Source organism: Panthera tigris, chromosome D3 (assembly GCF_018350195.1).
Source record: "Panthera tigris isolate Pti1 chromosome D3, P.tigris_Pti1_mat1.1, whole genome shotgun sequence".
Classification (NCBI taxonomy): domain Eukaryota; kingdom Metazoa; phylum Chordata; class Mammalia; order Carnivora; family Felidae; genus Panthera; species Panthera tigris.
In genome coordinates, this window is record NC_056671.1 from 54,004,382 (window position 1) to 54,019,914 (window position 15,533).

General features: G+C 40.3%; 1 protein-coding gene across 1 annotated transcript in view; it reads right to left on the reverse strand.

The window, feature by feature from the left end:
* Positions 1-15,533, reverse strand: part of KLHL14 (kelch like family member 14) — a 102,395-nt gene that overhangs the window by 11,731 nt on the left and 75,131 nt on the right. Inside the window, exons 3-4 of the mRNA XM_042961966.1 lie at positions 13,777-13,866; positions 5,101-5,179 (exon numbers count right to left, since the gene is read on the reverse strand). Of these exons, the coding sequence (XP_042817900.1) occupies positions 5,101-5,179; positions 13,777-13,866 (169 nt within the window). The remainder of the gene's footprint in view (positions 1-5,100; positions 5,180-13,776; positions 13,867-15,533) is intronic.

Sequence of the window (15,533 nt, forward strand, 5' to 3'; positions counted from 1 at the left end):
TATGTTATATATTAGATACACAGAACTTCTGCATCTTATAATTGAAAGTTTATACCTTTTGACCAGCCTCTCCTCATTTCCCTCATCTCCTGGCCCCTAGCAACCACCATCCATTGTTTCTTTAAGTTTGACTTTTTTCTTTTCCAGATTCTACATATAAGTAACTGTGTTTCTCTTTCTCTGTTTGGTTTATTTCACTTTGCAAAACGACCCTTAATTTCATCCATGTGGTCACAAATGGCAGGATTTCCTTCTGTTATGGCTAAGTAATACTCCATTGTAAAGATATGCCCCCTTTTCTTTATCTATTCATCTGATGACAGACACTTAGGTTGTTTCTATATCTTGGCTTTTGTGAATAATGGTGCAATGAACATGAGAGTGCAGATACCTCTTCAAGATATTGATTTCATTGTTTTTGGATATAAAACAGAAGTGGGATTGGTGGATCATATGGTTTTTATTTTTTTTTAATAGTCCTGAAAATCATGGATAATTTTAGAGCAAAATTTTGGCTCTGTTTGTATTTTTTCCTGTATTTTCCTGATGCTTTTGAAAGAAATATGTGCTGTGGAAAATTCAGAAGGACAATGAAGAACAGGAATGATGGAAAAAGAGGAAGGAGGAAAGGAGGAAGGAAAATAAAGAGTAGGTGTGGCAGATTTCATAGACTGAGTCTGGTTAACCTGGGTCTTCTGAGCGGTTCATGAAGCTCTGAAATTGTAATAAAATTGTAATAAAATGTTGCATATATAGGTCTTGCACGTATGCATTGTTTGGAGAATATGTTTGGAGAAAGGTATTAGGAAGAAGCTTTTTAATCAGATTAATCCTTAATCTAAAAATTTTGAGATTTCCTGTTACAGAGAAGTAAAACCCATTTAAATATAAAATCAGATTAAAAACAGTTGCAAAATTAAGTACCTGCAGATGTCCATTGCTCCCTTCTATTTCTCTAACCAGATTTCAATTGCTTTCTCATTGAATAAGATAGGTCAAGGTTGTCTTAATAGTGGTTTTACCTTCTCAGTTAAAATGTGTCATTGAAAAGCCTGACATTCTATAAAAATAGGCAAAAGTAACAGATATTTCTTCGCGCCATCGACACAATCCCTCTTCCATATGATGATTCTATAACAAGTTTTAGAGCCTCTGAAATAATTAATTTACCAATCCTACTAACGGGCCATCTTTAAATAATTTGGACTGTGCGGGCCGTAAGGTGTTCAGTTCTTCTATGCGCGAGATACTGGTCTACAAGAGAAAATGCCTGCTAGTCATGACAAGTATGAAAACCCTCCACCAAATAAGTGTAGATAATGGAGAATAAGAGCAAAATCTCCTGGTAGTAGTGTGCACTCCTTTCATCTAGTCTAAATTTCAGTTTTCTCACTTTTTTCTATCCTGGTTCCTTCCTTCCTTACTGACACTGAGTGAGCCTGTCAGAACTTGCTGTCTTTCTAGCCAAGATTTTCTTAATTTGATGCTTCGTGTGTACTCCTAGCTTTATCCACACAGTGTCACTGTTAGGATCTAAATGGAAAAAAAAAAATCAGTAGGTTCCGCTTCCTGACTAAAACTGCATTTTTATGTAGAAACTCCAATAGTGAAGATTCTGAGCCTATGACTTATTCCCTTGCATGTCCAAAGTGAGAATTCATGAGATACATTATAGGAACACTGGATAGTTAATGGTCTGTCAGCAACTGTGAACATTTGCTCCAGGCTAAAATTTTACCATACCAGGTCTCTCTTGGGAGTGCTCCCTGCCCCTCCTCCCCACATGAAGAGCACACATAATTAGGCTATTTGGGTGTTTTGTTTTGGTTTTTTTTTTTGGAAAGTAAGTTCAAGATTACTGAAAATTTTTAAATGGGATTACACTACTTGTATTGCAAATTGTTCATCTCCCCCTCCTCCACCCCTCCTCCCCCAATGCCAGAGGCAATAATAGTCAATGTATTGTGAGAAGTTAAAAAAGACTACCAGTTGCTGGTAGTCAACTTCCACAAACACATTGTGAACACTGCATATTGTACAGGTCTTTCCTAGTTCTTTCTGACCCTTTGGATGGTCAGTTTATATTCTAGAGCATGAGATTGAATTACTATAACCTTAGCTTGAAATCTTGACTTTCACCATCATGTTAAAAACAACAAAAGATTTTTTCAGACAGAATATTGTCTCACATTGTTTCTTAAGGCTTGTAGTAACCATTAAAATTTGGAAACATTTTTTATGTATTGCTTCTAGCTTTTGTCTTACTCTGTGAAATATAAGCTTTGCTGTCCGTGCTTTCCAAACTGCTTTTTCTTTCTCTTTTTCTTTTCTTTTTTTTTTTTTTTTTTCTAGACTAGCTAGGGGTAAGAACTCCAGATGAATCACACCTACAATGTTTATTTTTATTGAAGAAAAATGTAAAGTTACCAAAGCATTTCTATTGATCTTAGTTTTAATTTTTACCCTCTTCTTTTTCCTGAAGAATCAAATCCTACATCTGAGACCACAACAACTCAGTAGCATTACATTTAACCGTGTATTTTCCTGTAATCATTTCACAGATAGTAGGGATGCATTTCATGAGTCGTTTGAGTAAGCCTAGAAGCAGTGTGCCCATTTCCCTGCTGAACTGGGGGATAGTCTGCGCTTTGATTATAGCACTCCTTTAGAAGCTCTGATGAGGTGAGATATCCTAAGAATCTGTCCAGCCGGCTCGAAGAGTGGGTTATCCCAGAGGTGGTTTTCAACAGGCTTCTATTATTCTCGGTTTGGTAACTTCTCAGCAGTTTGGTACCAAGAATGGAAGGAGGGAGGTGGGGGAACTTCTGGTGAGCCTGATTCATGATCTATACAATGTACAATTAATTCAATTAAATGTTTCAAGAAACTTCAGATCTGAAGGGTGTCTCATATATATATTTTTTCTTTTTTTCTTCTTCTTTGTGTGCTCACCAATTAAGCCATGATGGTAACTGACTGTATTTGCTACTTAGAATGGAGGTTTGGCAATGACAGAAAAATTTCATTTTAGGTTATGGATTGTTGCCAGGGTCAACCAACCCATAGGAGATAGGGAGCTAGAAGATTGACTGGGCATTTGTGAGATCTGCCTTTTCCCACTCAGCTCTGTAAGGAGCTCTTTATTTGGTCTATCGAGTTGATTGTTCTAAATCTAAAAAAAAACTTCTTTTACTAGGGACCTGACATGATATACCATAATGACTTAGAAAGAAACGTTAAACAGTCCATCCTGTCAACGGTGGCTGCCGGGCGCCGACAGACCATGGCAGGTCTTTTTATCAGGTCAATGAGCTGCTAAAAATTGTCTAAGTAGGACCCTGCCATGATAGGCCATAGTGCCTCAGAGGAAGTCATTATAGAATATCAAGTAAACAATACACATTTAAAAAAATTACTAATTAGGTTTTGCAGCAATACTTCTCATCCTTAGGGGCTCTAGAGTGAGATAATTGACCGCGACGTGAGTTATGCCTCCCAAACGGAAGGCGTGAAGGTTAATTATCGTGGTGTGCAGCCCCCCAGCAAAGGGGACCGCGGTGATGAGATGCTGACATTTCCAATAGATTATTGATATTCATTTTTAAAATATGTTTCTTAAAGAAAACTTTTTGGAATGGTTTTGATTAAAGGGTAGAGTGATGCAGCCACAATAAGAGCAACCAGGAAATAACCCCAAAGGGAGAGAAACAAGGTGCAGTGGAGAGGACATCAGGCGGCTTTTATGCAGGCACGTATGCACGAGAGGAGGACTGAGAAGTTTGTATGGATATTAACTGACTTAGAATCATTTCTTCAGGTACCTTGGAACTGCACATTCCCAAAAGTGTCTGTGGTTCTTACATTGTGCCTCATCGTTTCCAGTGTATAGCTTTTAGTCTCCCGAAAGAGGGTTTTAATATTTTTATAGAGAAGAGAGGGTTAGATAGGGAGCTTTCTCATACCGTAGATTCATACTGTCCTGCTGCAGGAATGCACATTTTTGAATAAATGATATTATCCGAAAACTTATTTTTAACTTGGAATTTATGAAGGACCCCATTGGATCTTACTGATGTAATTCAATCTAATCGAATGTTTATAAACGAGATGTTAAGGTGACGAGTCATGAGGGAAACAGGAAAGAAAGTTATTTCTTAAATACTTCAGTTGAGAAGAAGCAATAGGTTGCAGCTTATTGCAATTATATCGGATACTTTGCTCAAGAGGATGCTGAAGTATTATTTGAAAAGAATCAAGGGCTCAGAATTTAGCATGAGAATTTGCATATGCATATTAAAGTGTGGCCTTATGTAGGTAACAACCAGGAGAGGCAAAATATAGTATAAATATAGTATAAATATATAGTATTTAAATAAATACTATATAAATATAGTATAGTATATATATAGTATATATATAGTATATATATATACTATATATATAGTATATATAGTATATATATATATAGTATAGTATATAAATAAATTTATAGTATAAATATAGTTAGTAGTCACTCGTCCCTTGGCCGCTAGGAGACTGGGGTGAGATGAGCACCAAATATGTAAAAACTGAGATGATACTTTGCAAAACTCTTTTTTTTTTTTTTTAAAAGCTAGCAAATGACCTGTTCTTGAATGTATAATGGGAGGATAGTTGAGAAGGCAAATGTACAAGATTTGAGTTAGTGAGACTTGAAAATTTAAGACTGAAATTTCTGCATCAAAATGCATACCATTGTAAGAATGGTGGGTTTTTTTTTTTTCCAATTATAGGATTTAAATATATTATCACCAAGAAAAGTGGGATAGGCAGTGAGATTTTAGCTCCACTTGCCAACAAACCAAAGTAATATAATAATGGAAGACAATCATACATTTTTTCCTCTTCCTACATTAGGACCAATAATTGATTTACTTGATTAGTTTTCCCCATTGAGTTAACAAAGGAGTTATTCCAAATGGGCCAGGCCAAATTTTGTATTTTGACTCGTATGTCTTTCCTTGGCTCCATTTAGCATAATTTGTGATAGGAAACCATTCAGCATCTATGCTTCCTGTAAAGTAGCCACAAATGTTTCAGACATAAGAAACAAACACTTACCTTTCTTGCATGGGTGGAAGTTGTATCCAGCTATTAAATCGAGGATCATATCGACTGACAAAATTTGTACTGTGTTTTCCTGTAAAAATATATGTGAGACATTTAAAACTTAGTTTCCTTTGTTGTTTTGCACATCTAATAGTGTTTGTAAGATGTGTCTGTTTTCAGGTTTAACACACACATGAATTAAGTAGGGGGACTAGTTAGCCCAGTCTGAGAAGCAGTAGGTCAGTAGAAGAATAAATGTGCCACCTCAAATATTTTTCCTTTTTCTTCTTTTCCACTCCATCTTCTCTTTCTTTCATTTTTTGGAATGAGTCAGAACAAAACTAAATCAGCCATTATGATAAAAGCAAGTATGTTTACCAAACCAGTTTTACCACAAAGTTAGGGGGAAATTTTCTGAATTTTGGTATTTTTGTGTTTTAAAAATAGGAACTTATTGTCTGTAAATAATCAGTTCCAGAGACTTTTTAAAAAGTTTTTTTTTTTTTACATTTATTTATTTTTGAGAGACAGCATGAGCAGAGGAGGGGCAGAGAGAGAGGGAGACACAGAATCAGAAGCAGGCTCCCGTCTCTGAGCTGTCAGCACAGAGCCTGATGTGGGGCTCGAACCCATGAACCATGAGATCATGACCTGAGCCGAAGTTGGACACTTGACTGACTGAGCCACCCAGGCACCCCGTTCTAGAGACTAACTTGTGTAATATCTGTGGTTAGATCCTTTTTTTTTTTTTTTAAATGATCCAAGAACCTAGCAGTGGTTCTTGGGGAGTGGTTCCTAGCCCTCTCCCCATGGAAATAACAGCAATCACTTCAGTGAGAGTTTGCATTAGGAAATCAGTCTTAGTCCATTCACGTCACGTAAGTTCTGTGTGTGTGTATTTGGGGGAAGCATGGTTGCAGGTACATGTGCTGAAGTGGGAAACATGAGTCCTCAGAGCTGGTGAACCAGCTTTTCCCCTCTGTTGTGCCTAGGAAGCACAGCAGTGCCTTTAAGGTATTAAAATGAATCCTATTTTACATATAGATTGACACCAAAGCAAGAAATGGAAGTGAAAGACTGTATTCCATTTTCTGTGTAGCACCTGAGATGACAATCATCTATAACACTTGAAGTGTTAACTCTGAAAATGTTTTTGTTCATATATGTAAAACTAAACATTGAAATACAGGTACTAAACTTCACCACAGGAATAAACAGATAAGAGAGAGAGTGTGTGTGTGTGTGTGTGTGTGTACATGCTTGTGTCTATCCAACACAATTATTAATTGCATAAATATATTTTGAGCATTTATTGTATGTCTTATGTGCTCCAGGTTCTGAGAATATATTGGTGAACAAAAAAGGAAAAGTCCCTGTTCTTGTAAATGAATAAAGAAATATATATTTTCAAGTAGAGACGAATGTTATAAAGCAAGGATTGATAGGGGGCAGGCTAGTTTAAATAGAATGGTTACCTGCCTACAGATGTTCTCTGCAGAATGAGCCTCTCACACAGTGGGCTTGGTGAGTAGGAAGTCCCAGGGGTTGGCCATGAGTTCAAATCCAGCAAGAATACTGGGGTGACTTAGACAGAAGTCAGAAGCATATCAAGGACCAGAACACAGTGTGCCTTGTGGACTGGTGCAGGATTGTGTCTTCTGTTATAAGAATAGTAGGAAGTCGTTGGAGGGTTTTGAGCAAATAAAAAACATGGCCTAATTTATCTCTTACAAAGATCACTCTGGCTATTGTGTGAAGAACAGACTGTAAAGGGGCCACTCTGAAAGCAAGGGAGCTATCAGGAGGCCATTATAAAAGTCAAGGCAAGGGGTGCCTGGGTGGCTCAGTTGGTTGAGCGGCCGACTTCGGCTCAGGTCATGATCTCGCGGTCCATGAGTTCGAGCCCCACGTCGGGCTCTGTGCTGACCGCTCAGAGCCTGGAGCCTGTTTCAGATTCTGTGTCTCCCTCTCTCTCTGACCCGCCCCGTTCATGCTCTGTCTCTGTCTCAAAAATAAATAAACGTTAAAAAAAATTAAAAAAAAAAAGTCAAGGCAAGAGCTGATGGAGGCTTGAATGAAGGTGGAGGCATTAAGATATGTTGGGATCTATTGTATGGGCAGTGCCGATAAAATTTTCAGATAGACTGAGTATTGGTATGAGAAAAAGTAAGCAATTAAGGATGGCTGCCAGATGTTGAGCCTGAGTAACTAGATGGAAGGCCATGAAATTTGCTGAAGTACAGAAGACCAGGCAAGAGGAATTTGAGGATTAGGAAGAGAAACCATTAGTTCTGTTGTGGACTTAACCTTGAGAGACCCATAGGGTCTCAAAGTAGAAGTATATGGTAGGCCACTAGCTCAATGAGGCTGCAGATGCAAATTTTGGAGCCATTAGTCTAGAGATATTATTTAAAATCATAGAACAAAATAAAACCCTTTAGACAGAGGGTATGGGCATGGAAAATAAGAGTCCTGAGAAAGAGCCCTGGAGTACAAGAAGAAAAACCAGCAAAGGAAAGGAATTGTCAGAGACAGGAGCGAAATGATAGGAGGAGTATGATATTTTGGAAGCCATGTCAAATAGTACTTCAAAAAGAGGAGCGAACAACTGACAATTGACCATAGTATTTGGCAACATGGAGGCTGATGGTAGTCTTGACAAGATTGACTAAGATCTAAGAAAACAGATGCAAGAGGAAGGCAATGCTTCTTAGGATTTTGCCACGGGAAGGAGTAGATTATAGCTGGAGGATGCAGCATCAAAAGTAGGTTTTTTTGGTAGTTTGATTGTATTTTTAAGTCCAGAAATACTGGAAAGTCCTTGAGGGACAAGGCAAGAGGGAATGAGAAATAGGTCTTAGGTTGAAGCAGAAACAAAAATAGGAGGGAAGATAAAATACATGGGTAGCAACGGTGGGAAGTGAACAGATTTGGTAGTAGCAAGATGAAGATTTTATCTTCTGATTGCTTCTATTTTCTTTGAATTAAGAGGCAAGGCCATCAGCTGAGAGTGCAGAGAGAGGTTTTGGAGAAAGAGGCATTTGAAGAGAGAGAAAGTGTGAGAGAGTTAACTTGGAGGGTGGAAGAGTATATTGACCAGGGAAGTTTAGTGGAGTTGGCCAGTAGTGAGCATGGTTCATTAGCAGCCAGTGTGGCTCTGTGGTTTTCTACATCCACATTTAGTTGCTCAGGAGAGGGAAGAGGTGGAAGGGAGTTGGGTTTAACCAGGGCCAGGGCTTTACCAGGAGAGTATAATGAAAGGAGAGGTGGATGCAAGGACTGCAGCTCTACGTGCTAAGGTAATCATAGGAATGGGCACTAGACTATAAACCCAGTAAGGAGGGAGGTAAGGACATCAGAGGATGATGGACAGTGAAAAACTAGTAGGGTAGAATGAAGGAGGTGTCATTTCCAGGATTACTGTGGCTAGCTGCCACATGAGAGGGCAGAAGGTAAAAAAAAAAAACCCTGAAGATATTCTTTACAGTGATGGATTTTAAGGTTATGGGAGTGACAATAAAGAGATAGTAGAAAAGCTACCTGCCTCTAATAATAAGAAGTTCTGGGCTCAGGTGGTGGAGCCATGCAGTCCCCATTAGAGAGGGTGGCTGGGAAAAGAGTATTCTCAGAAGATAGCCAGGTTTTGATTAGAAAAGAATGGAAGCGATCATTAAGAGGAGAGTTGAAGGATTCTGAGGATTTTGTGGACGTGATATTATGAGTTCTAAGGATCTTGTGAGAGTCTGGATAGTGTGATTGGATGGTAAATTAAGTTTGATTTGGAGGTGTACAGAAAGAGTTAAGAGTTCCAGGAGTGAGAATGACCCCCAAAATTTGGATTCCACAAAGAGAGGCTCCAGCTCAAGGAAGAATTACGTCTAGAGTTGGTTTCTAAGGGAGTTTTTGCAGAATTTGTAATCACTTTATTCTAGAAAAAAATATTCTTAGTAGGTTTCAAGGTTCCAAAAGAATCTGAAGATAAATGCTGTTAATAGGAATGTAGAGCATACCCCCCATATATAAGAATGTTTCTTTTTGAAGTTTGGTTTAGAATTTCCACTTAGAGGAAGACATCTGCCTCCTTTTAGCAATGGGGCAGAGTGCCTTCACATGCTGAGCAGTGGTGGCAGAAATTAGCAATTGTGCTTTGGTTGTATTGGTAGTGGCCTTCACTCAGAGAAAAGGCTAAGCAAGGACTGGTGTGATATGGATGTGGATGTGGATGAAGAATTTCCAGGGGCAGAGTCATTGGTGTGAAGGAGAGGTAAGGATGGAGGACTGGGGACAGAAAAAAAAGGAAGGCATTCTGGAGATGGCAAAGGATGTGGTGAGGGGTAATGAACCTCAGAAGAAATGAATGTGGTAGAGTGAGGAAGGTGAGCTCAAAAGAAATTACTTGTTCCTTCTTATGGCTTCTATTGGACTCTACCAGCAGCTTAAGAATTTTTGGTTACTTCACTCCTTTAGTTCCTTCTCATCTTTTCTACTTTTTCCTAATTCTTCCCCCAATTCTTCTCTTTTTTGTGGTGATGCCCTGTCACCAGACAGGTTTGTTGACTACCCCTTAGGTGATAGGTAAAATGGAGCATGGGTGGCAGTTTTCAGACATGGGGGAAAAAGAAGGAGGGGGGAGGGAAGGAAGTTCCCTACAGGCAGTGTTTTTGGGAGCCAATCATCAGTAAGTGACAAATGTAAATTGGTTTTCTGTAAGCTGGGGCAGTGAGAGGATAGATGCATATGTATTAAAATATTAGGGGCGCATGGGTGGCTCAGTCGGTTAAGCGTCCGACTTCGGCTCAGGTCACGATCTCGCGGTCCGTGAGTTCGAGCCCCGCGTCAGGCTCTGGGCAGATGGCTCAGAGCCTGGAGCCTGTTTCCAATTCTGTGTCTCCCTCTCTCTCTGCCCCTCCCCCGTTCATGCTCTGTCTCTCTCTGTCTCAAAAATAAATAAACGTTAAAAAAAAAAAAATTAAAAAAAAAAAAAAATATTATAATGCATTCCTATCACTAATGATGTGAAGGGAGTTAATAGGAGTTAATATCTCTAGCTGAGTAGAAAAAAAAATGGGAGCACCTGGGTGGCTCAGTCAGTTAAGTGTCAGACTCTTGATTTCGGCTCAAGTCATGATATCACGGTTCATGATTTTGAGCTCTGCACTGATAGTGTAGAGCCTGCTTGGGATTCTCTCTCTCTTCACCTCTCTGCCCCTACCCACCCCTCTCAGAATAAGTAAACTTAAAAACGTATGTATCCTGCTTAAACTTCTAGTAACTAATATGTTTTATGATTTCAAATTGTCTTGTAATTAAGACAATAGATAAATGAAATTATATTTGTATTTTATGAGTACATACATGTTTTATGAGCATGTGTTAAATTTAACAATTTTGAATTTCATTCAAAGACATGCATCTCAGGCACCATTTTTGTAAGAACTAAAGTTTAACTTAAGATTTCATCTTTGGAACTGACATATCCAGAATATTTGAATTCATGGATTTTTAATTTTTCCTCCCTGGTAGCAATGAAATTAAAGCATGTTATATATTATCATCAGATTGATATTCTTTATAAATTTTGGTATTAACTGCTTACTTTTTAATTGCAAAATGTATTATAGTATGAAAATCCCATTTTTTTGAGATGATTGAGCCCCTTCGTGGTTCTCTAAATCAGAAGTGATGAAGATTCTTTGAGAATAAGGGCCCTTTCCACTGCAATACAACACTGACTTTATTTCAAAATATCAAAGGCAAAAACGTGATTGTTATTTAATATTAAACAAAATCCGTATGTTTGTGTGAGGGGGAATTGTCGTGAAATATGGCTCTGGAGTCAGACAGACCTACACTGGAATCAGCCCATCTTCGTTCAAACTGTACGTGCTGGCCAGTTATTTCCCCTCTTCAGGCTTAGACTCCTCATAGTAAAACTAGAAGAATCATGGGACAGACCTCTTGGGATGGTTGTGAGACTCGGTAAAATGGTGCAGGTGAGTGCTTAGCAAATTTCTGGGAAATAATTAGTACTCAACAAATACTACTGCTAATGGTTTAAAAAGAAAAAAAAGAAAAAGAAGAAAGAGTTGGCTATGGTTGACCAGACGGTTGTTGTCCAGGTTGCTCATTGTCACCGCCGTTCCCTCTCTGGAGAACCGCTCTCAGCTGTACAGGCCGTGTCCCTGCCTGCCCTCCTCCCTGACGTGGGGGGAAGGCCCCCGCCAATGACTGAATGATTGACAGGAAGACTTGCCCGCTTGCCTCCTGATGTGACCAATTCTCTGTTTAGGGGAGCCAAATCAGTGGTTCATCAGCATTTGCCCAGCTCTATACAAGTGACTTCACATGCCACACATGGCAGGGACAGAATGACTCAACTTTGCAGGTAGGACTCCCACAGCTCTAAAAGGGGGTCTTACAGACACAGAGTTAGCTGCTAGGCCCATATTGAGAGTAAACATAAAATTAAAATGCAGTAATGAAAGTTTTACTAAAATTCAATTCTGAGTCTCCTAGTGGCTAAAGCAAAAAAGGAGGGACGCGGTAAACCATACAAATGCATTAGTGGTAATTTTCAAAAGCACACAGTGACTCAGTGTTGTGGTCTGGCAAGATTTTGTCACATGGGTCTCCACATGGGACACGCCGAGTGGTGAGTGACAGATGTCCCTGCAGTAAATGCAATGCTGTGTTTTCTACAGTATTTTGTCACAGCATATTCACTGAGGCCTTTAAAATGAATTCCTGTTCATCTCAGGCATGGGGGGAGGCAAGTCACTGAAGTCCAATGGCACAGTTTTGTGGGACTCTGAATTAGTTCAGAGATAACACCTGGACTCTCCAGCCTAGAGGAAGGAATATGTCCATGATGCTATTCCTTATCGCCCCACCCAACCTCTCAGCTGTGTTTGATAGAAAGTTGAACAGTAAGCAGTTATAGGTTATTTTGAGGAGGAGAGAGCATAACCCGGGGAGCAGGTTTTCTGTGTTGCTGAAAAAGTCTGTCTTAGAGGAATGGGAAGTTCATAGTGTTTTGTGAAAACTAAATGGTTGCACCAAGACTGGTACCTTTTAATTTCATTTCATTTCATTTCATTTCATTTCATTATTTTATTTTACTTTATTTTTATTTTTTGAGAGACAGAGAGAGAGAGAGAGGGAGCAAGTGTGCGAGGGGCAGAGAAGGAGAGAGAAGTGGGGCTCCCCCAAAGTGGGGCTCGTGTTCACCTGAAGCAGGGCTTCGATGTGGGACTCGAACTCACGAACCGTGAGATCGTGACCTGAGCCAAAATCAGATGCTTAACCCACTGAGCCACACAGGCACCCAAGACTGGCATTTTAAAAGAGACCTACAGGAACTGGGAAGGGAGATGGGCTAAGAGAACAGTGTCACCAGAAAGAGGACTTTGCAGCCTTCTCTTGTCATGTGTTCATTTTAATCTGGCCTTCAAAAAGAATGTTCTGTAGATACTTTGCTTAGATAAACCTGATGGCTGTGCACTGTTGACTTACAAAGACTCTATTCAGTTCAAATTACGTTGGAGGGAGAACAGGTGAAATAGTAATGGGGAGTTACAGTGGATTGTATATATGCCAGTGGTGTTTTCGGGGCGGGGAACACGTCAAGCCTGTCATTGCAAAGGTAAGTTAGAGGAGAGATATTAAATATCATTTTTGCTCCTGTTCTAAACCTGTGTCTCACAAAGCCCAGGAACTGTCCTCTTTGGATAGGAACCAACAAAGCTGCAGGTTTTGGGAAAGAACGTCCTGCTCTCTTCAAAGAAATGTTCTTGGAGGGTGGCCGGGTTGTTTTCCTTTAAGATTTTCTAGAGTGAACAGATGTAACAATTTTCTATAATTTGCCTTGGTGCAGATGCTGAAAGAGAGCATTCACAATAAAATATATGCAGTATACGTAATTTCACTTGGATGTTCTGGGGTTTTAAAGTAAAAATGTGTACCTGCAAGCTGTTTTACGGTTTCTCAGTCATAATAATCTCTGTTACACAGAAGGCTACAACTGCAACCCCTCCTTCACGTGCAGGAGTTCCAAAAATATCTTGATAATTTTGTGTATTCGGCAAGGCACGGTGTTCTCCCTGGGCTGGCTTGGGAGCGGTGCTAAACGTGTTCAATTTCTCTTTGCGAGGAATTTATCAAGTAACCACATCCACAGGGAGGATGGTGGATAGTCTTCGACAGGAGCCCCAACTAGAATGGGTCTCAAGTAAGAAATGCTGCAAGAGACCTTGAGCTGTGAAGTTCACTTCAGTTCGGACTGCACATGACGCTTATCTACTGAAACTGCGTTATTACACTGACAAAACGGGAGGAAAGTGGTGGAGAAGGTGGTGAGAATTCTTAATAGCTGCAGCTTGCTACCTGCCTCTGGGGAGTCTGTGCTTATGTTTGTGACGTTCCTCAGGGGACGGATAAGGAGAGGGGCCGGGGCGTCACTGCAAAGCCAAATCCCCAGACGGTCCATGAGCGAATGCTCCACTGCGCGCGTCCTCTGCCAGCTCAACGGTTGACCCTCCCTCCAATCGTCAGCCCAATTTACCGACTGCTTCGTGTGTCCCTGCGCACAGAAGTGCATTTCCCACAGTAATCACAAAACAGGCTGCCACCAGTGCCTTCCACGACGCACATGCTCGTTGCGCACCTACTATTGAGCAGTTCAATAGTTACCATTGGGGTTCCATTGGTCCTCTCCACCCAGCACAAACAAGAAGTTTTCTACCTCCACAACGCAGTGGTGGGCGCTGTTGTACGGCATAACTGGAATGGAGGGGGGAGAAAAGAAAAGACGCATGAAATTCTCCACCTTAGGACTTGAGACCTTGGCTCACTAGTTATTTGCTTCCACCAAAGGGTGTCAAATGTGAGAGTAAGTCGGAAGGAAGAAGACAGCAGCAGCCACAGAGCGGGACACCCGCCGGTCTCCAGTGGTTCAGCCGTGTGTTCACAGCAATTTCAAACCCAGCCCCTTTTGATTAATTTTACATAATGTTATTCCACAAATTAGTCAAGAACAACCTGTCTTGCGGCTTTCGAGTCTTAAGTTGTCCTCACCTGCCCGATGATGGGGATCGCATTCTAAAGCAATGACTGATAGTCCCAAATGGTCAGGGCTGGGGGTTACTTCTTGGAAGAAATAACCCTGCACGCGCTTGGAGCCGTTAAGATGCTCTGCCCAAACTTGGTTTGCTGGCAATCTTTCCATAAACAGACTCAGGGTGCTTGGTAGCTTTCTATTCCACAGCAATGAGCAAGCTGAATTTCCATACAGTTTTAAGTTTTTAAATTAAGGTCCTGCTGATTTAATGCCTTCTCCAAATGTATACGCTTAATTTCCTGTACAATGTCATTAGCAGCACAATCACACATTTTCTATCTATCTGCTTAGGAGCTCTTCTGTAACGAAGATAAAAACTGTCAGGAACATCACAAATATCCATCCGTTCCCCTGGTCTCGCCCTTCGCCCTGCCCCAATGTGGTTGGTGTCAGGAGGGGGGTGTTATTCAGAAACCCACCAAAGCCCCGGTCGCTCTGTGTTTGTTCTCATTTACATTTTCTTTTGGGAGACACACACAGTATGAATAGGACAGCCCTGTCACCCCATGTGCTGTGCAGTGTTGGTGGCTGCTATTGTAATATCATATGGCAAATGTAAACTCGAGCAGAATTAGTTATCACATCACATGCAGTGGTTTGGACCCAGTGACACCCAGTAGGAAAAATGATGTCCTTGTTCGGCTCATCATATGGGCACCTTAAATCTAGGTGAGGACAAATGGGGAGGTGATGTGCATGTTCAGGCAGAGAACTTATTGCTTGACACGGATCAACAGAGCACTTAAGAAACCAGTGCAGTGGGAAATCAATATGAGTCAGGGCCAGCTCTTCCTCTGTGCTCTTTTGCCAATGCCGAAAGAGACAGAGCCTATCCTAGACCCAACTTATTTGGGATGATATATGTCTCTCATTTCATTTTGTTTATCATCTTTTCTTTTTCTCAGAATGCACTTATGCTGGCTAACATATGTAAATAAAATTAACAAGGGACAGGCACAGCTTCGAAATCTATAACACAGCTTCGGAAAGAGTGAATCAGATCATTTAAGCTTCTTACTAAAGGAGTTTAGGTGTTTGGGCTATTTTATGAGTTATTTATTTTTTACTGTGCGTATTCATTGTTTTTAAACTTATATTTCTAATGCTAGAGGCCTTGGTATGGAAACCCCTGATTTCTGGGACAATGTAGAAATTGGATGTGCTATGGATTTGTGCGGTCTATTAATTAGGTCATTGACGTAGGGAGTCATCTTGGGGATGCCCTTTTGCCCCTCAACCCTCAGTTATCTCTTTGGAAAATGCTTTTAACCACATAGCTCTGCAGAGATACCATACAGTTTCTCAGAATCTACTGGGGCAGAATATATGT